The 21,615-nt window shown below is 52.2% G+C and overlaps 1 protein-coding gene and 1 non-coding gene across 2 annotated transcripts in view; both read right to left on the bottom strand.

Annotated features, from left to right (window-relative positions):
• Positions 1-21,615, bottom strand: part of VAC14 (VAC14 component of PIKFYVE complex) — a 64,093-nt gene that overhangs the window by 38,507 nt on the left and 3,971 nt on the right. Inside the window, exons 3-12 of the mRNA XM_040615271.1 lie at positions 19,275-19,442; positions 18,525-18,587; positions 17,397-17,504; positions 16,540-16,649; positions 15,423-15,529; positions 14,288-14,422; positions 13,857-14,003; positions 11,814-11,874; positions 4,847-4,991; positions 4,477-4,542 (exon numbers count right to left, since the gene is read on the bottom strand). Coding sequence (XP_040471205.1) covers positions 4,477-4,542; positions 4,847-4,991; positions 11,814-11,874; positions 13,857-14,003; positions 14,288-14,422; positions 15,423-15,529; positions 16,540-16,649; positions 17,397-17,504; positions 18,525-18,587; positions 19,275-19,442 — 1,110 coding nt within the window. The remainder of the gene's footprint in view (positions 1-4,476; positions 4,543-4,846; positions 4,992-11,813; positions 11,875-13,856; positions 14,004-14,287; positions 14,423-15,422; positions 15,530-16,539; positions 16,650-17,396; positions 17,505-18,524; positions 18,588-19,274; positions 19,443-21,615) is intronic.
• TRNAG-GCC lies at positions 12,753-12,823 on the bottom strand. The gene has a single exon. It is a non-coding gene; the product is annotated as a tRNA-Gly (tRNA).

Here is a 21,615-nt window from a genome sequence, read left to right on the forward strand (position 1 = left end):
TGTGGCTTTAGTCTGCTCTGTGATTTCACCCAGGAACCCTACAAGCACCACCTTGAGCCCAGACTGCCAGTTTAGCACTAGTTGTTTGGTATATGTATAAACTGCGTGTACATATGTACATGCAAACCATGCAATTATGGCCCAGAACACCAGCGCTGAGCCAAGAAGCTCCCTGTGGATCACACTCCCCCCAAGAAACTTCCTATTCCTGCATTATGCAGCACACAGATTATCTTTCAACTCATTGCCCTTGCAATGCCTCGAGTCCTTGGAGGAAGCGTCACCCTGCCCTGCTTTAAGACTTCTGCTTGCGGGCTGCTTCCACGTGTGGCAAGCTGGGCTGACCACATTTTCCACCCTCCAACTGAAATTATATACCTTTCTCTATATCCCACCATTTCAGTCATAAACTCATCCTCAGTGTAACTTGCCCCTTGAAAACAAGTAGCCTCCCTGCTTCAGTCCCTTGTAGCTTTGAGTCTCTCTCCAGAGCAGCTTTACTGCCAAAAAGAAAAGAAAATAAAAGCTAGGCACACGTACATTAGAGTTCTCCTCTTTGCAGTCTTCAGTTTACACCCTCTGCTTTGCACAGGGTCACAATATTTCGGTTGTGGCAGATTAAAGGCTGGGAGCCGGAGCACATCGGCTCTAAAACCAACAGAGCAAAGCTCCAAACCAAACCACACTAAGACAGCTATTCGCTTTGGCACAAGCTATTGTTCAGCTTCATTGTACTAGGAATTGGGCGCAATGGGAGAAGTTTGCTGGGATTTAGTGCGGCAGCAGAGCTCAGAGAGCAGGGCAGAGACGAGGCTTCGAAACCCTGCGATGCTGCAGCAGGACACACAGGAGTGTAGGAGTTAACAGCAAAGGAGAGAGATGAGTATCATATACCACCGTACCTGGGTTCCTCCTCTCCTATTTTAATACTAGAAACCCAAAAGCGGGACAAAATGTTTGAGCTTCTCATGGAGAAGTCAGCTTGAAGGTCTTGCAGATGTGCATCACCACCTCCACAAGCAGTGGCAGCCCAGGCTCAGCTAACCCTCTCTAGGGAAAGGTACCACCCCTCGTATAGTTCCAGGAGCAGACTTCTGAAGGATGCTCTAGCGGATACAGCTGCAAACAGCAAACTAAGAAATCATTTGGGTCATCTTGCTGTACGCAAAGCCTTGCCTGGCCACTGCATAAACACAGGTAGGTTTTCATGTTAAGAGTCGAGAGGAAGATGGATTCTATCCTGCTTCACATCAGACACCAGCTCCACCTCATGCGTCACTCCTGCATGAGTCAGACAAAAGTTCCAGCACAACTTCCAACCCCCAGCAAGATTGAGAGGAGCAGATAAGCAAACAGGAGCATGTTCAGCCATAAAGAAACTACTCTGCTTTGGAACCAGAGAAATAAAAGCAAAGCAAAGAAAGAAAACCAGCAGTGTCACTGCTTCATGGTTTTCTCAGAGATGCCCTCACCACCTGTTGTGTCCGCTTGAACTCAGCACCTGGGTCCTGCCAGAAAGGACCCAGGGAACTGAACAGCTGCATCAGAAGCTGCCTTTGCTCCAGGAGCTTGCAGAGGGAGATAACTCGAAGAACAGGTCTTCTTCTCAGCACTGCCTACCAGCAGTGGTTCTTTTAATGTGCAGGTGGAAAGATGCAACCCACTGCTCCCGAAGAGCATTTGGGCTTTGACTTTTCACTTTTTCTAACATCAATTCTTCAACCAGGGGTCAGGACTGCGACCCTTGCACCGAAGAAAGGAGCAGCTTGTGCAGAAAAACCCACTCCCAGCAGGATTCTGTTAGTGTTAGTGCTGTAAGGAAGTTTTTAAGTACATCAAATTTTAACCAGGGCTTTTAAGATTGCCTTCAAAACCAGGTCTCAAATGCAGGATGGAGTATCTCCCTGCCAGGAAAGCACGGGAACCAGCACGAGGTGACGCAGTGCAGCAGCACAGCATCTGACAGCCAGGAATCCTGTATCCCAACTTGTCTACATATCAAAGGGAACTGCTTGCTTCAGCTCTGCTCCAACTTCTCTGCGCTGCCTTTGTGAATCTTAACTAGGTCTCTTGACCATTTCTTTACAGGCACAGGAGAACTGGGTATGAACGGGAACAGGAGAGAAGGCTGAGATGACTCAGGCCGCCGCAGATGCAGCATGAGATACTGGCCCCTGTTCAGCACAGTGGAGGTGGTGCAACACCTTGTGCTAGTTGAACGATAAAAACCAGGCATGACAACTTAAAGGGCACAGATCTGGCTCCATCCAGCGCGAGTGTCTCCTTGCTTTGGGCTTGATTATTTATGGCAAGTGCACACAAGAGACTCAGAGCAGCTCAGCAAGACAAAACCTTAAAAATAAGGTGCCTGAGCACAGTCCTTCAGTCTGATGCAAAGCCTTGACCCTCCAAAGCCAGATTCTGCTTTGGTGATGAGCTAGGGAGAAACAACTGCTCCCGGACAGCTTCAGAGTGCATCAGGAGAGCAACAGCTATCATCCAAACCATGCATGGGGGCTGGAGGATCCGCAGGCACTGCAAAAGGATGTCCAACCTTGGTGGGAAGAAAGATGGTACTGGTACTGCTGCCCAGCCAGGTTCCCTTGGGAAGGCAGTATCACAGGATGAAGACGGCAAAAAAACCCCCTAAATGTGTGTACATCTTGTGCTACACTACACAGCGTGTGGAGCCCTACCTGGAAAGGGAGGGAGATGTTTCCTCGTCAAAGAGCCGATGGGTTAGCTCACGTAAGATCTCACACTAACCTGATGATCCCCGGCTCGTCAGCTAAGAGCTTCTGGGGATCGTGATCCGCTCCAGGACAATGTGAATGTGCATACAAATACAGTACTGAGCAGGGAGTAATGGCTAAGAGAGCACCCCGCATCCCCTTTCCTACCAGGCACTGACACTACAGGTTAGCTTGCTCAGTCCATCCTCATCGTTCCCAAAAATGCCCAGCTCAAAACCCCCCTACTATTTTGGTCATTTCTATTTCCTTTGCAGAGAGCAGCAAACCTGGTCAGGAGCCAACTGAGCAGTGGTGTTTAATGGATTGACTCGTCTATGGATTTCCTTAGAAAAAAAACCCCTCCGAACATTTAAATAAATAGAAGACAGGATTAAATAAATCAGCTTAAAATTACTTTTGAGCCATTCCCAGTTATGTCACATGGAGGAAATGCATCACCAGGGTCCTTTCTTCACTGCTTTTTTCAAATATTAATAAGCAGTGTAATTGCAACATGACTCACCGTGATCTCCTGCCAAGCTGGAGAGACTATCTGCAAGATGCAGGCTTTCTAGAGCGTTGCAAAGGCAGATGTGTGCTTGGGGACTCTTTTGGAAAGGTTTGCATTGTAAGCAGCAGGGTATGGAAAATGGCCAGGCAGTTGCTTGCCTTTGCAAGTCATTCCTTCACTTGTTTTTTCCCTTCCCTCCTCTCATAACGACCCTCTCGCACACGGGATTTATTGCGTGGTTGGGGTTTGATGCCCTGAGCGTGTAAGGCAAAGCAGACAGTGCTTGATTTTTATTCCACGAGGAAAGTCTGGGCTGAGAAGCCAGCCAGCCAGGATCATTCACAGCTCTGGGCAAGAAGTATCCAGCTGATGGCAAAAGCACTACCCGTGCCTGGGCCAGCTGTGTGCTGAAGCTGCCAGCCTCCCACCCAAGCACTAGAAATGCTCCAGGGCGCAATGGAGAGGGGGAGAAGACACCAAAGATGCCAAAATTGAGATGACTGGCGGCAGGGAAGAGGGGTGAGGAAGGAAGACAAGGAAATGGGAAAATGGTGCAGCATCTCGGGAAGGAAGCAGCCTGGGAGATGAAGAGCACTGCCCTGGGAGGACAAGGCGCAGGCTGGTGAGTGAAGGCAGGGCAAGCTGGCTCACTCATTGCTGCCTGACTTTCTTTGCTCACTTCCAAGCAGAGCAGTTCCCAGCCAACCTGATGTCACCAGGCATTTGCTGGAGCCCCACCAGGCAACGTTGACCCTGCCTTGCTAGCACCTCACAACCTGGATTCTGCAGTGCTGGCTGGACACAAACCCCTCACATCTCTACAGAGCTGTTGCAGAGCACTCCAGTTCCCACTCACCGAGGATCTGAACACAACCCAGCCCCAGGGAAAGACACCAGCTCCGGGACCTGAAGCCCCAGCTGTCTTCCCAGGCAGACAGAAAGGATTTTTAGCAGTTGCCTTCGACTGACCAACTCTCTGAGGTGGAGGAAAAGGTTTATAGAGGGTCCAAACCGCACCAGTCTAACCAAAACAGCAGAACTTTCAGCCAGGCAGCTACCAGCAGGCTCTGCATTGGGTCTTCTTCAGTTTAGCCAACAGGGTTAAACTCCCCAGTGCCACATTGGCCAAGCCCCACAAAAATCCCTCTGTTCAACCCAAGAAATCCAAAGCCCAGCTACATGTAGAAACGGTAAGACTTCAGGAGGACCTTCTGCAGTAGCTGCAGCACTTACCTCATCCGACTCGTCTGAGAGGGTCCGCAGCAAGATGGGGAAGAGGCTGTCGGTGTGTCGGAACATCTAGAACCAGAAGGACAGATGGCATCAGTCCTACAGGCCTGGCCACCCCCTGCCACAGGATCTCTCACCCCACGGGAGACAGCTGAAAGCTTCACCAGCATTTTACATGAGCTAGAGAGCTTTTCTTCCTTAAGCTACTGGGTATGTAGCAGCCAAAGCCTTCTCAGAAAAAGGCAGGTGGAAACTTGGTTGTAACACTACCAAGATAATTACAGTCAATTCAAAGGCATGGAGCAAGCTGGGAGTGGAGAAACCTAGTCCCACAGAGGAAGCAACAGGCTCACGTGCTGCGTCCCTGACTTACCTTACGAGGAGTCTTGATGTACAAGTGGTAGAGCCATTTCAACACTGCAATTCTGGTCATCATCCCAATGGATGTGTCATGAAGGTGGCAGTCCAGCACCTGAACTATTCCATCAAGGTTCAGGGTCACCTGGATCCTCTCACAGCTGCACGGAAAGGAAAGGGGCTGGTTCAGTGCTGTCATGTCCAACTCACTCCTCCCATGGTGGGGAGGTCTGCAACCGGGGGCTGCACCAAACAGCTCAGACCCTAGGAAATCTCAACTGTCCCCTTGGCCTGCTTCTGCCCCACTCGGCCTGGCCACCCACATTTCTTATTCTGTGTATCCAGATCTGCTCACGGCAAACCCAACATCTGCGCTCATGTCTTCAAGAGTTCCAACAGTCAGGAAGCAAGCTCCAGGCTTGCAAGCTCGTGGGGTCATGGGTGGGCATGGCCAGGTTTGCCTCTGTGGCACAGGTAGCTGACTGGCATCATGAGATGGGGAAGCACAACGAGAGACACAGCAACACACCAAAAAAACTTGCTTTAGGAACAACAGAACTCTTCCAGGCTTCCACTTTCCCCAAAAAGCTGGCACTTACACGTGACAAGACACCATGTTAGATGAATCCAGTACCATGGCTGCGTTGAGAAACCAGGTTTGGGGTTCAAAGACTAGATGATCCATAAAATGCACTCAGGATCCATCTCAGGTTTGACCAGCTCAAACATGTCCAGAGGACATCAACCCACGTGTCCTCAGACTCCACTAGTTGGGGCCACCCTACCAGGTGAGGACAGCCAGTTTGCTAATCCCAGCAGACTCGTGCTGAGGACTGCAGATGGTGCCCTGGCTGGCAGTATTTTTGGGATGTAGCTCTCAACTACAAGGCTGTCTTGATAACATCATCTTGTTTCCCAAAAGATGAGGCTAACTCTTGGTCATCAAGCAGGGATGAAAGCAAACAACTCCCCTGTTCACCAGGACATTGCCTCTTTTGTAACACCAACAGCCTACAGACCCTTAACTCTTATTCTCCAGTCATTTTCCATACAGTTGGGACTGCACTGGGACAGGAGATCCCAACAGAGAAGAGGTCATGTTATGGCGTTTGTCTTGTTTGTGATCCTGAAGTCTACCTGACAGTTTCCCACCTCCTCAACAGCAAGGACGTGGGAAGTACCTGTCTCAGGAGACATGGTTAAGGAGAGAAGGTTGGACCTGAGATGGCTGAAGGCCAGATAGTTGAAGCAGACCTCCAAAAGGTAGTTACACTGAAGAGCTAAGTCAGTCCTGTCCTACGCAAGCTACTGAATTATTCAAGGCTGGACCAGACTTTGCCGATTTTTCTAGCATGCGCAGGGCTGCTCTGCATCTCGTTTGATAAGAAATCCTAAGGGGCAGATTTCTCATGGTATAATTTGCAAGTAGAGCTGCGGCTTAATAGGATTTGATCTTCCCCAGGACACACGTCGTAAGGGCGAGACGAGGAGGCTGCAGCCCCTCACAGCCCTGCAGAGATCTGAATGCTTGATTTGCCTCACGTAACAGACGCTGGGGTCTGCAAATTGCATTTTGAGTTGGACTAAGTTTCACTTTGATGTTGCAAACAACAGCCGAGGGCCAAATGCTCAGATGTGCAGAACCGAAGGGAAGAAGGGACCCAGCGCACAGGGAGTGTGGGAGAGGAGATGTCCAAGGGAGCAGCGTCCCAGGCCATTTAAGCCAGCCTGAGCAAGCACCGTATGTGATTTTCCTGCAAAACCAGCTCCCGCTGCAGTGGCACAGCCTGCCACCCACCCAGCACAGGGCTCCCGATGGAAGAGGAGTATGAATCCTCGACCTGATTATATGTCCACACCAAAATATGCATCGCCTGTGCAGGATGGGGGGAAAAAAACCCTCAGGGTAATGTGTGTTTTCAGAGGGAAGTGGCAGAAAGGATGGCACAGAGAAGCAGTGCGTGAAGCCGGCTGGTTTGGAGGTGGCCCTGATGCTGTCACATCCACCCGCTCCACGCTGCTGTGAGGCAGGGTGGCATGGTTTGCCATGGCACTGTTAGAAGAGGACGCTGGACCTCTGCCAGCACAGCAACAAGCCGTTTCCAGACTGGCTTGTGTCAAAATTGCTTGTGAAAAGCCCTTCCCCAGTGATGCGGTACCTCGGCAGAGCCTAGGTGGCTCAAGCCAACATCCACTCGAGCTGACCCCAGGAGGCAGCTGGCAGCGCCAGGCTCCCCTCGAGTCAGCCAGACCCCAGCCATGCCAGGTACCACCGCCCGGCGGCTCTGCTGGCCTCAGCCCCTCCCTGCTAAAAGGGATGGTGGCTGGGCAAAGCTCGCTGGCTATCCTCTCCCCGCATCTACCCAGACAAACCTTTTCAGGGGGGTTGCCAGCAGAGAAGTAGCTTGTTTACTCAGCACAAAACCAGGGCACCATCCTGAGAGGCAAGGGGTCTGATGAACACGTGAAATTGGGCTAAAAATCTCCCACCGACCACATTCCTCTGCCTTTGAGATGGAGCAGCACCAGATTCCTATGGGCTGCTGCCTTTCCAGGGAGGAAGGCAGCAGCTGAGCATGGTGAGCACTGCCGCAGCTCCGACGTGGGCTCACAGCTCACCCCAGCTCTCCTTAATCCCCAGGCAGGGCGGAGCAGGAGCAGCAGTAATGGCATTGCGTTAATGCGATCCTCTGGGCCTGCCACGCCAGCTCCCAGCGCCGGCATCTGCGGCAGGGCAGATGTCAGATGCAATTGCTTCCATCTAACCCACTACCCCAGATTCTCCTCTGGAGGATGAACGTGGCCCTAGCACTGCCTCCGTGGTTCGGCTGTGAAGGCAAGAACATGTTTTTAAGGCAAACTGAGCAATGATGGGGGCTGCAGCAGGCTCCAGCCTCTGAATACTGGTACACTTTGCTCAAGCTGAGTGGTGAGGCAGGAGACCTATCTCCCAGCACATCCCCTAAGTTCAGAAAGCATCCTCCAGCATGGAACGGTGCTTGCTTTCCCACTGTGATCAACCCACAGCAATTTTTTTCACCCCATATCCCTTATCAACTCATTTTCTCATTTCTCCCCTTTCTTCAAGGGCTTCTACCATCTCTCTCCTCAGCGGTCGCCTTTTCTCTGCCAATGCCTGAGCTGTCATCTCCCTCCTGGCCTCCTGCCCGGCCCAGCTGCTTTCCTGACCCCGTTTTCAGACAAGGTTAAGGTCAAGGCCAGGCTCTAGCCTTTAAGCAGGCCCAGCGAAGTGGCTTTGCCAAGGGTGGAAATATCCAGGTTCTTTTATTGTGGTCCAAGTCACAAGGGCAGCTCCCATACGGGCTGGCAGCTGTGCTGCTCAACAGGCTTGAGCCAGTGGCCAGGAGGTAAATAGCTCCTCTCTGCTATCGGTGCCACAAGCTGTCGCTTTCTCGTCCTCCATTGCTCTTATTTTGGCGCTCTTGGCTTCCTTCTGCTTACTGCGGTTTCCAAGTACTGGAAGTGCCCGCAGCACCAGCGCAAGCTGATCTCCCAGGGAAGCGATGAGGAGAAGGTCTAGGCAGAGGCACCCAGTCCAGCGAGATGTAGATCACGACGAGAAGGGCTGGTGCAGAGTGCCCCACATCCCCCTCCAGCTCATCCACCCAACGGCGCAGTGGGAGCAGCGAAGGGAACCCATCTACTCACTCCAGGCTGGAGAGAAAGGTCAGGAGGAGCCTTCCCAAGAGGACACCCTGGGCCTGAGAGCCGCAGGCTCTGGGCACGGGGCTACAACTTCCAGCATGAGACACGCAGCAGCAAATTTAGCTTTGTACTAAGCTCTAACTACCACATTGAAAAGTCCGATTTAAATGCAGACTCGGGCAGTTAAGCCACGTGGCAGCTGTTTGCCCTTTCTGCAGCGAAACAAGCAGCTTTACGTGTCCATGTGTCCCTGAACATCACCCAAAACAAGAAGCCTTCCTTGCAGCAATAATGACCACAAAGGCTTTTCCAGAGCCCCCATATCCCTTATCTTGTTTGGAGAGGGACCGTGGTCCCATCACCCTTGTCCAACCACCATGCATCTAACCCAGGCAGCCCTGCTGACCACTGGCCAGCTGTGCCTGACTGTCCAACCAGCAGCATGGTCAGGAAATTGTCTCAAACTGTCCAGGTCTTGTACCGAAATGCCAACACAGTTACAAGAGCCTAAAAGGCACTTTCCAGCTGTTTTGGTCCAGTGATGCAGGACACACATCTGCATCTTCTCCTGCAGCAGCTCAGACTGACGGAAGGAAGCCTGGGCTCTGCTCCAGCAGCCACACTTCCAACTCCCCTTCCTGATCCAGGCTCACACCAGCAATCGCAGCATCAGCATGGTCAGCTAGGCCACAGGAAGGCTCCAGTGCTTCTGCATTATGGTTCTGGTCCACTTCCAATGACAGGCAGTTTTGGCAGAAGCTGGAAGGAGGGACCCCCACCTGCACAGGGAGCCACAGAGCCCTTCCAGCCCTGTGCAGCCAGGCTCCCCCAGGAGTCAGTTTTGTCTCAGCACAGGCACAGTCTTAATTTCCTAGTAAATGGCACCAGGAAGGTCCCTCCAAGTGAAGCTGGCAATTACCCTAGCAGCATTTTGGGTTGCCAACAGCACGTTCTAGGAGCGGGGGGGACGCATGTGTCAGTTTGTGGTCATAGGAACATGCCCAGCATCTATGCATCAAGCATTCAGACCTCGTCATCTTCTTGGATAGCATCTCCATGGAAGACATCCCTCTGCAGCCGCGGGGCCGTGAGCTCCTCCGCCCCCGCTGACCGAGGTCCTCCTCCTTTAGTCGCTGCTGCAGTGCTATCCCTCTGCAGATGGCTGTGTGGGGAGGGCAGGAGAAGGGGGCGTGAGAGCTGGATGCCTGGCGCTGGGCCATGCTCCATCACTCTCTCGCCGGGGAGACTGGGGGAAGCAGCGGGGGGGACATGAACAAAAACACAAGCAAAGAGTGACTTCATCTTAAAAGGCAGCTGCAACTTCCTCTGCTTGCAGGCTTCCCAGCTTTTCCAAGCAATGCTATGGTTTCCTGTGGTCCTGTCTTGACACCCAGTGGGCATTCAGCATGCAGGCAGCTGCCTGCTCCCTGGTGTGAATTAGGCTGCAGCTGGCTGTAGGTGCCAGCTCTCACCTTCCCCTGGCTCCACAGCCAAGCCAGACAGCCTGAGGAATAGATGGAGCACCAGGCAGGTACCTGGGGCTCTTGTTGGCCAGGTACAGCCCCCCAGCCCCATGCCAGTCCCCCACAACAGGTACCATGGTGAAAATGTTTCGGGTCCCAATGCTGAGCCAGCAGACATCACACAGGATGGGGAAAAGGGCTTCAGGGCAGGTAAACCCCAGGGTAAAACCTGGAGTGTCCACTTTAACAGAGGTTAGGAGGGCTCAAGAACAAGACTCTCTGCAAAATCAGGTCTCTTAGAGACGCGAAGAGTCTTGCATCCCGTCCCAGACGGTTTTCCCCAGTGCCCGGGGAGCTGGCAGACTGCTTCAGCTTAGGCAGCCGTTCTCCTCCCAGCTCCTGGTGACACTGTGATCAAGTCACTCCAGCTCTCCCTGCATCTGTCCCCCTTTGGTCTTCACTCCCTCTCTCCCTCACGTGCAAGCTCTTCAGCACAGAGCTGCAGTTATCACTTGTCTTGACTTAACACCTCTCCTTTTCCTTCCCCTTCCCAATTTCAGCCCTATGCACACCCACTTCTGCACCTGCTAAACTTTAAGGGGTGAGGAAGGCCAGGACACAGCAGGAAAGCCAGGGAAAACCATTTAACAACCATAAACGAAAATCTAGACACAAATGAAAAGACCTGTGCTTTCAAGAGAGGAAAAAATTAGGGGCATGATTAAGACCAGGCAGTAGCTGGGCTTTGCATGAGTGCAAAAAAGGAACAGAGGGTACAGACCATCAACCTGAAAAGCTGACGCCTGCATTGCTCTAGGATGCATTATGATGGGCATCACGCTGGTAGGATGCAGATAGCGTAACGCGTCCTATTTCGGGGCCCACAGCAACAAATAAATACATGCATCAGCACAATAAAATTGTTGGAAATCACGACCTCCGAGGAAGAGAACTGCAGGCAGCAGGAGGAAAGGGAAGATGCATTACAAAAGTAGATGGATGTGTCCCCAAATTCACTGACAGCTGGATGGGAAGAAAGGTATTTGCAGAAGAGATAGATGAGATATTGGGAGAGATTGTGCTGGGCACGGAGCTGCTCTCTGCGGGCGCAGGGCTGACTAATGCCACGCAAAGCTGGCAGGGGGACAGGCTGGCAGCAAATGCTGCCGAGACCCCTTGCCTCTCCGGCAGTTGGAGCTGAACAACATGGCCCCAGGCACAAGCCCACTGGTGGGCTGCCAGGACTGCAGCACAGAAGGCTGCGGTGCCCAGCAGCAGGGCCAGCGTTCTCCAGGCTCTTCTGCCAGCCCCAGACAGTTCACGTACCACCTTCTCAGAAGGCCTCTGCATCTCTGGCCAACCAGCACATCACTGTTCCACTACCACCATTCCTCTGCAAAGGCAGGAGGGAACCAAACGTCTCCTATTTTAGCCAAGCTACAAAGAGCCATAACCAAGGCAACCATTCACCTTCTCCCCACTTCCACCCTATCTCTTTAAGCCGGAGTGCGCCACCATGGGGGCTTGAAGGCAGGCGAGGTGCAGAACCCTGAACGCACAGGCACTTGCTGCCTCCCCAGACCTCCCCAGGGGGCTTTGCAAGGTCTCCTGCAGGGGAAAACACCTCAATTTACCACAAAGTCAAGAAATTTTGGTGCAAATGCATCAGAGAGAAGCAGTCAGCTCCTACAGCATCCCCAGTCGTCCACCCCACTGTGACCCAGGAGACCCCAACTGTTTTTCAGCCCAGACCATCTTTCTCCACAGCTTTGTCAGCATCTGTCAGTCACTGTGTGTACCCTGAGAAGCCTTCCCTTCTTCTCAAGCCCCTCTGAAGCAACAAACATACCCTACCTGGTTACTGTGAAGACACTGCTGTTGCTGAAGTTCGAGTCACCGGATGCATCCAGAGAGCCTGGGGGCAGGTAAACCGGAGACACAGTTAGTGGGACGGCAGGGAAGGTGGAGGCTGGAAAGCTAGCTGCATGACCTTCTGCAAAGACATCACCATCCATTGTCTGAGGGTCCAGAGAACCTGAGGATCCCTTCTGCCTGCAGCAGGCATCTTACACTCCTTGTCAAACCCTTCTCCAATGCCAGAGGTACTGGGCGAAGCTGGTGGAGGACAGCACTCACCCGGCAAAATGCAGGCTGCACAGCTTTAGACCTCTGCCCCAAACTGGGTCTCTTCCTCTGTAATGGAGACCCAGACACATCCTTCTGACTGTTTCAACCATTCCCAAAGAAGGAGCTCAGAACTGCAGAGCTACCTTTCATCATCCAGATTTCAACGCCTAGAGATACCACACAAGCACAGGAAAGGCTGAATCCAACCCAGGACATCTCCACCTGGTCAGTTCTCCCACAGCATGAATCCATGTGGAAGCCAAGCAACCCAAACAGCTTTCCAGTCTGCTCTGTGCTAAAACTGGGTCTTACAAGCACCGTGACAAAGCACGACAGGATGAACTTGACTCTTCATGCCCCCTTGTGCCAACAGCCTCTACTCACACACGGTGGCACCGCCACATCAGCACAACCAGGGAGCAGAGCTGAGTTTGCGATGCAAAAGCATCACAGGTTTATCTGATCCTGCCTGCTTCAAGTGCAACCTGACCCCAAAGGGGTAGAGATTAAAGCAATTAAACTTTCTGTTGAATGTTTTCAAGCTCTTCTACTAGGTTTTAATAAAAGGAGGTATTCTTGGGACAAATAAGGAATAAAAAAAGTTAAATTTTCACTGCTGTGCTACAGCACTAGATTTTTCCCCTCCATGTCTTCCAAAAACACTACTGCATTGGCCGGGAATCGAACCCGGGCCTCCCGCGTGGCAGGCGAGAATTCTACCACTGAACCACCAATGCTGTGCTGCCTGCTGCCAGCTCCTGCCTGCTCCTGCCGGCCCTGCAGCTCCCTGACTCCCTGCCTTCAACCCAGCTGCTGTTGCACAATAAAAGCCTTCAGCCTTTTAATTCCCACCTTCCTGCTCCCTCTTATGGCAGGATTTTCCAAAAGCCACTTGCGGGTGTGTTACAGAAGAGCACCGGGCTGAATGTGCAGCCCCAGAAGAAAACAACAGATTAGCCCACGTCATTTAAATGTTACACGTATTTCATATGCCTGGACAAAGATATACCAGAAGTAGCATGTAGTCATCCCAGGTCAACAGCTTCAAAGGGATGCTGGAAGGTTAAAGCTGCTGCTGTTTTCAGGCATTGGTCCACCAGGACCCTCTCTGCTTAATTTCTTCTCACTTGAACCCTCTTCCTGGTCTCCCATCCTGCTTGCAAACTTTTGCCTGTTCTGTTCTAGAAATTTTAGGACTGTGACAATACCCACGTGATGGTCTCAAGAGTAACATGAATGTGGAAAGGACCCAAAATTCTTCTCGTTTCTGTTCTCTACCCTTCCCCAACACAGGCATCCTCCATGTACACGCTGATGCTCTCCCAGGACTAACACAGCTCTCTGAGCTCTCCTTTGGCAGACGGTAGCTCCTCCCAAACCAGCAACTGCCGGACAGGTGGTCTATTCTCTTCCCATGTTATGTAGCAAGACACTAAACATTGCACTATAAATTATCTTTTTCAGGTCAACTTAATGACTAAGCTAAAGTGAAGCACAGTGAGGGGATGGGGGTGCTCACCAGGGAACACAGCACTGCCACACTGCTCGGGCTCCAGCCCAGATCACAGTGACCCTGCTACGCAGACAGCACCAAACACGTCTGCCTCAGCAGAGGATCATCTGTCAAACAGGACACAAGGCTCAAAGAAAGCACACAGGTCCCACGTGCCCTGAGTTGCCCCAGGACACCAAACCAACTCAAGAACTTCTTGAGGACCTTCCCCTTGGCCTTCCTCACACCTCTAATGGTTCACACAAATGGGAACTCACTGCTGGACGCTGCCTCTGGCTTGGAAAGGGACTCCTCTGAGGTGGGCTCTGCTGGTAGGGTCTGCTTGGCCTCGTCCATTTCATCGTCCTCTGGGATGACCAGCTTCATCAGGCTCTGGTTGCACACGTTTGCCACTTCCTTGATGTCTGAATGTAGGCATTGTAAGGAACACACAGTCCCACATGTGGCTATGTGCCACATCTGGCCAGCCATGGAGAAGCCACTGCAGCCCCATCAGGGCTTCCCCAGCCCAGCTACTGCAACCCCCTTCACGTCCAAAGGGCTAGTGTGGGTTCTAGCACTTGGTGGGAGGACTTATCCTGGCCCTCTCCAGCTATGCAGCTGGCCCTGCGCCCCAGGGGCAGGAAACAGGCACTTCCCTTTGGGTTGCTGTAGCAGGAATGGGAGCAGCTCCAAGTTACAAGGATACTCTTCTTGCGATCATCATAGGAGAGACACGGCAGGACAGCAGTCAGGATCCCTGAGGAGTAAGGCAGCATCACCCGGCCAGCCAGCTGGATGAACTCCCTCATCCAGCACATGGCCGTCAGCTGGATCAGGTCATCTGGAAGACATCAGACAAGCAAAGGTGAGGGAAAGGACAGCACTGGCAGCTGAGCAAGCTCCACAGGGCAAGGACCACCTGCAAGCAGAAAGCTGCCTCTGCTCCATCCAGAATCACTAGTCCAGAGAGATCCTTGTCTGGGACAGCTTAGTCCCAGAGACAGACAAAACCTGAATCTGCAGTGAGGCTGAGATTAAATGCAATCACTCGGTTTCAGACTTAACCCAGTTCAATCCATAACCCATGTTTCCTCATTTACAAATATTCTGTCCAGCTCCCCAATGCACAAGGATATTTCCTCTGTCACACCTGTAGCAGTTGTGTGTCTGAGTCAAGCATCACTCCTCGAGCTGGGGTTTTATTAACCTCCCCAGGTCCTGAAAAAAGGGAGCACTGCTGGGCGAGTCGGCCAACGCAAGGCCACATTTCAGGCTTGAGCAGTGTAAATTCATTTGGCATCAGTTTAATCAAGAACAAGCAGTCTTCATCCATTTCTATTTTTCTATCTCATAAGAAACCGACTCCCATTCAGTAACATTTGAAGAGCAGTTTAAGATCAATGAGCACAGCTCACAGACAAGATCCTTCTCAGGAAACACATCTAACTACACCTGTAACCCTCTGCCACTACCTACACAGCAGACCCATAGGAGCTACAGCACAGCACTAACACAAAGCGTCAGGCACATCATGCTTAAGTCTCCTGTCCCTAAGGAGATCCTTCTGGATGTGCTGGATACCCACAGGTGCCATCCGCAGCCAGATATTTTACTGTCAGGTACCTCTGCTTCAGGAGGATGCCAGACCTGTATTTGAGCAGTACAAAAGCAGCAGTGCCAACTGTGGGAGCTGCCTGTTCCCCTGCTTTCAGCGGGATTTGCATGCACAATGACCAAGAAAAGGCAAGTGGGTGAGCTGGTGAAGGACCTGCTGGAAAACTCCTGGCCTCAACCTATGGTGGGCACCACAAACGCAGAGGCAGATGCTACCTGCAACTCACCCGCCGCCTGGCAGTGGATCACCAGGATATTGGCCATTTCTGCAAACTTGACGCTGGAAGGATTCTTCTTGATCTCCTTAAGGAACTCCCCGAGAGCCACCTCGCACCTGCAGAGAGGCAGAGCAGGTGATTAGTGCTGTCACCTTGGAGACATTACAGAGAAGTTCCGGAGACCAGTCTACTAGACACATATATAGAAAGGATGCTGGTGGCACAGCAGGCATGCCTCCGCACAGGGGCAGGGCCAGGAAGAACAAGGCTGACAAGCTCACCTTGCCCCAAGGCAGAGACTGCACAGATGCAAGGAAGGGTCTGGAGCCCCCCGCACCTTCCTGCAAATCCCTTAAGAGCCACACAGGCTCTGCTGAGATGGAGGTGTGCCTGGGATGCGGAGCAGAGAGGGCAGCAGCAGGGCAGGTGATACCCAAAGCTTTCAGTGCTTGTTCCTCAACAAGCAGACACCAGGAACCAAAGCAGTGGGGAGGATCCAGGAGGGCTTAGCAGTGGGATAGACCCAGGAGGGTTTGGCAGTGGGACAGACCCAATCCAGTCTCACCACTTCCTTGTGCCCTACAGAACAGGTTCAGTTTTACTCCCTTCCAGTGCAAGAAGCCAAGATCCTCTGACCTCCCTGAGAACACGCAGGCTGTGCTTCAAAATGCTTCTGTCTTGAGACCAGCAATGGATCTGAGGAGCAAGCTTGCAATGCTTGCCTCTCTTCTCCACCCAGGAGAAGCTGGGTTGGTGCTCAACCTTGCTGAGAGAGGCTCAGACGCTACAAACTTGTTCACAGAGCTCATACCTCAAGCACACGTGAGCTTCTGTGGCTCTGATACTGGGTGCAAGGGCCGGGAAGGCAACAACTCAGCTGAGCCAAAACAGTTGGTCCCCCAGCACAGACCACAGTGTCCTCCACAGCCACTCCAGCCACAACAAGCTGGGGAAGGGAGGCCCTTGTCAAGGACAGTTTGATTCACCAAGACAGCCAGATTGCTCTGTCTCCCACCATGCACATGTGGTTTTGCTGCAGTTACACAAGAGCTGCAAATAAATGAAGATGGTGACGGACAGACTGAGCAAGACACAGCCCTCGCACTCGGCCAGCCTCCACACTCACATTTTCCGTATCTCCTTGCTGTTGTCTCCCAGGATCTGGAAGAGCCCATCCAGGATTTCTGGCAGGTAATCCAAGAGGTTGATGTCAGGCACAGACTCTAAAACCAGGATCTAGCTCAGGGAAGGAATAAGAAAGAAGAGGTGAGTTTTGCAGAAGCTAACTGACATCACCAGCACAAATCTGGCACAATACTGAGGAATTCAGAGCTGCCCATCTCAGAAAGAAGCTGAGTTAGCAGAGGAAGCAAGCGATCAGCCTGCAGCATCGCTATGTTTCTAGTCACAGCTCTGTAAAATGCAGCAGGGATCAGGAATGACTGCCAAGATGCGTGCAGGCAGACCTGGGATGGCACACAGTACGGCTGAAAGCGAGCGCGCAGAGGCACGTTCTCCCCAGAGCCGGGCTAGGCACTGAGAGCCTCTGCCTCGCACAGAAAGGAGAAAGCAGGCAGAGAGATACTTTGCCTCCTGGAGAGTGACATCCCTCCATATCGCTGCTGGGTGATGGAAAGCAGTCTGGCACTGCCCCTTGGGAGACTGTAACCTCTAGATCCAGTATAGCCATTTATACCAGCAATACTCTTACTTTCTAACTTGGTATGCAACGTCCTGAACCTGGCTGGCAGAAGTGAAGTATGATGTCCCCGAGACTACAAAAGCGAGGTGACGGGAAGTTGGCAATTTAAAGAAGCAGGTGAAAAACTCTGCTGCCTTAAAAAATCCCATCCATATAAATTCAGGTGCCCAAGTTCACACATTGCTGCAAATATCTGCTGTTTGCCCAGACACAGGATGCTGAGGGGTCACGGTATTTTGGAGTTTGGACTGGTCAGCACACATGGCACTGTGTGTACCTACCCAGGATATAATGAACTGGCGGGCATACTGGTTGTTGGAGTAAATCCTCTCGCGCAGCAGTGGGATGAAGCCCACCAAGTCAAACTGGTTGCTCTCTGTCACGATGTCCTGCAGAGCCCAAGCAGAATGTGTTAGGAGGGATGGCCACCACCACGTCCACACAGCCACTCCCACCCAGCCTTTTTTAAGGCACATGACAGGAAACAGATGACAAGCAGCTGATGCATGGGTCTGTAGGTCAGGAGACCTGGGGAGAAGGAATCACGTGGTTTATTCAGCCGACGAGCCAGTAATTCCCCTTGGGCAGGGACTAACGCTGAGTGGGACCCAGACAAGGAGGCTCCTGCCCGCTCTGTGCCAGCCTGCCTGAACAGATGGAGGATGAGAGCTTCTCCCATTCATGCCTCAGTGGTGTGTTGCACACATCAGCAAACACCTTTGATGTAACCAGGCGTACCAGGGGTGGGAGAGTACCCTGGCTTTCCTTTAAAGCTCTTCCTACACGCCTGGTGGGTTTTGCTGCATGGCTAACTCTCTGGCACCAGGGCAGTGGAGCAGATCTCCCAGCAAGAAGGTTTGCAGCAGGCGATGCGGAGACTGTGTTAACTGCTATGATAACGAGAAGGAGTGAGGGCAGTACCTAGCAGTGAACCACTCACCTCTGAACAGCAGAAAAAAAACCTGGGAGGTCTGCAAGAGTAAAAGCCTGTAGGCAAGCAAATTACGAACCCTGCCCCTCACCTCGAATCAGCAGCAGAACAGATCTGCTCACATCGCTACTTGCTTAGGCAAGGGAGGAGAAGCAGAGGAACAGCCCTTCTGCTGCCTTGAATGGGGCTGCAACTCCACTTGAATTAAAACCTTGCTCCTCCAGACACCCACTCCCAAGAGCTGAATGCACATGTGACACTGTGATAACCTGCCAGCCCTTTGACCCAGCTGCCTGACATCGCCACCAGTTCCTCAATCTAAAAGGCTACGGTCAGTGAGGGGAAGAAATGTTTTGACAGTAGCCACAGGACTGAGCAGGGATGGTTTTAGCGGCTGCAGCCTCGGGGACAGACACGTGCCCAGCCAGGACGTGCCCACAGCCTGCACCAAGGATTCTCAGCTAGAGAGAAAAAATACCTTGAGAAGCCGATCGAGGAGCTCAGAGCCGCTTTTGACGTTCGGATCAGGATCAGCAGCCAGCTGTGAATGACAAAAACAAGAGCCACTACAGCAGTGGGTCCCAGCTCTGCTCCCCACTCTGCAGCGAAGCTCCCAGCAGGCTCACAGGACTGCTGCTCCCCTCTGGCATCACAGGGACCGACACAGAGAAGTCTCTTTATCTCCACCTCCTCATCAGGCCCTAACAAATTCTCCTGAGAAACTTCCTAAGGGGGGCACCAAGCAGCTGTCACCTCCCCTGACTACGCAGGTTTTCACGGGCCAGCAGCCACGCTCTCAAGTGGCGGAGAAATACAACTTGCCAGTGAAAAGCTGCAGAGACAGGCAGATGTAGACAGGGTATCGACCCTACACACCCCACAAAGCCATAGTGCTGCAGAGCCACCTCGCCTGCAGCCGTGCCGTCAGCCTCATTTTCTAATACCACTAAACAAGGAACAGGAAAACACGTCTTGGGAGGTGAGAACAGAAGACAAGCTATCTTACAGTGAACTCATCACCCACAGTATCAGTGGCTACTGTGCTGCTGCAGGAACTGCTCCTTTGGTCCTTCAGACCTGCTGGGCTCAAAGCAAACCAGTTTACTTGGAAAGATGATTGCAGACAACTTGGTTGGTTTGATCCAGACGAGACGAGGACTAGGGAACAAGCCTTAGGTCTCCAGTGTGAGAAAGAAAAGCACATGGGGGTTGAGAGGAAGCTTCTTACCTTGCTCAGGCCATCGAAGAGTACGTTGAAATGTGGGAGGACGGAGCCCCTGGCCACCTTGACAATGTTATAGAGAGCCTCGCAAGCGTAGTACCGCAGCCGACTGTCGGCATCGTTGAAACACGTTAGCACCGGCTCAATCAGCTCCTTCAGGTAGAGCCCAGAGTCCTGGTGGACAGGAGAGGACTTGTTAGCTGAGGACCACACCACAGGGAGAGGGAAGAGATGGCGCTGCCCTGGAACATACTGCAAAAATTCAGGCCCACAATGGCTTAGTGCACCTGTGCTGGATAGGATTTATTCATGAATTTTTAACTTTATTACTGAAATTATTGAATTTTATAATTCAGGTACAGTGACAGCCAACTGAGCAAGGTGAGAAGTTGTTTCAAGGAAGTCCACACCAGCCACTGAAGCAATCACTGCAGCTGTACTCAGCTGGTTTTGATTTGCAAAGCTGTGCAAGAAGTTTAGGCAGTTATTCAAGTGCTCGAGTGCCTTTCAAAGCAAGAGGGGCTGTTTCCCGCTGCACTCTGCCCATCTCTGCGGTAGACTGGCCCACAGAGAAACCGTCCCTGCCTCCCTCTGCCCTGCCGGCAGGAGATGAGGCAGATGCCCAGCAAAGCCAGCGGTCGCTGGCCCTCACGGCAGTCAGCTGCCGGCCGGGATTTATCCCACACTGCCAGCTGGTTTCAGTGTAAACCCACCAAGGTTTCCAGGACCAGGGAGAACATCCCAGAGAGCGACAGACTGAGCCTACCTGCACCTTCATTTAAGCAAAGAAGCCCTTGGTCTGTTGGGCTACTCTTTGTAAAAGTCAGGAGCTGGGTAGTGCAGAGGAGCTGGTGGGTACAGGCTTCACAGAAACAGACGACTGGCAGCCCCCACAGCACCATCCTGCCCTGTTGTCTCCAGAAACACCAACTCAACCATGGTTCCAGCTACCAGACAAGGAACAGCTTCAGCCTATGGAGCTGTTGGATGAAGCCACTGTGGGGCTCTGATTTGCAAGCAAGATTTGACACACTGAAGTTTCTTCTGCTGGACCACGGAAGAATCGTGCTAGGCTGACCCTGACTGCCCACAAGTGAGTATCTTTGCTAACAAGGCACCCTCCCCACCCCAGAAGACTTGCTTAAGGATTCACCATCACAGCGGGAGTTTCAGACAAACCCACGGGTAAATGCAGGAGATTGGCTTATTTTGAAGTTTGGGGAAACAGGCTGGCACTTCCCGAATATCTAGTAAAGGAGACAGTAAGAAAATCAACAGCACATGGGCTAGCAGATTAAAGAGTTCCTCTCAAAGATTTATCAGCGTCCCTCAAGACCACCAAACCCAGCTCTCCCATTCCCTAGAGCCAGCTGCACCAGCAGCCCTAGCAGCACGGCGTGCCTCTCCCTGCGCTGTGCGGGAGGAGCAGGCGTGTTACGTGCCTGGGCTGAGGGCAGAGCAGAGCGTTGCGCATCCCGGGGAGAAGGGTTTTGCAAAGAGATTCTGTGTTTTAACAAGATGACGAAGACAGTAGCACTGCTAGAAGCCCCTGGCCACCAGCATAAAGACAGCTAACGCAAAAGTTGTCAGGCTTCAAAGCACCCGCTCAGACTGATCATGACTGTCATTAGAAGGAGAAAAAATAATTAAAATCTACCTCAAAGCTCTTCCAACAGGCACAACCTGCTCTTCCTGCGCCCTCTGCTTTCACTGATGTACACCTTACCATGGATCAAAATGACTCCTTCCCTTGCAGATGCTTTCAAAAACCAGCCGCATGGTTTGACACAAAACTCCGATGGAGCTCTGAGCCTGCAGAGTCCATCCTCCCCTCCATGGGGACAGGGATGCTCTGGCATAGCCCTGGAGGCAACTTACTGACTTTGTTCTCGTTACCGAGAGAAAAGTTATAGAAAAAGTGGGACAGAAATCAGCCAACTTCCCATGCAAGAGGCACCAATATAACACCTCCAGAATCAGACAGAGCCACCCACGAGTTCAGCAAGTAAAACTTCTGCCAAGCCCAACAGAAAGCTGCTACCTCAAGCTAACACAGCTCGACACCTTATGCCTCTTGCTTCTTTTGACTACAACTCTGCCACCATTTGGTCCATACCTTAGCCCCGCTTCCCAAAGGCCCTGCCCACACTGCCGGAGCCGACTGAGTTGGGAGTGGGAGATGGAAGGGCTGCAACTCTTCTCAGCTTCATTAACACAAATTAGTACCCACCCTGCTGAGTCTTGCCCAGCTGCTGGAGGCAGAGGACGGACAGATGCACTTAAGCCATGCTTAGGGGGCTGCCAAAATGCAGTCCAGGCCAGAAAGCGCTCCTGTGCCCAAAGGATG

Source organism: Falco naumanni, chromosome 15 (assembly GCF_017639655.2).
Source record: "Falco naumanni isolate bFalNau1 chromosome 15, bFalNau1.pat, whole genome shotgun sequence".
NCBI classification, from domain to species: Eukaryota; Metazoa; Chordata; class Aves; order Falconiformes; family Falconidae; genus Falco; species Falco naumanni.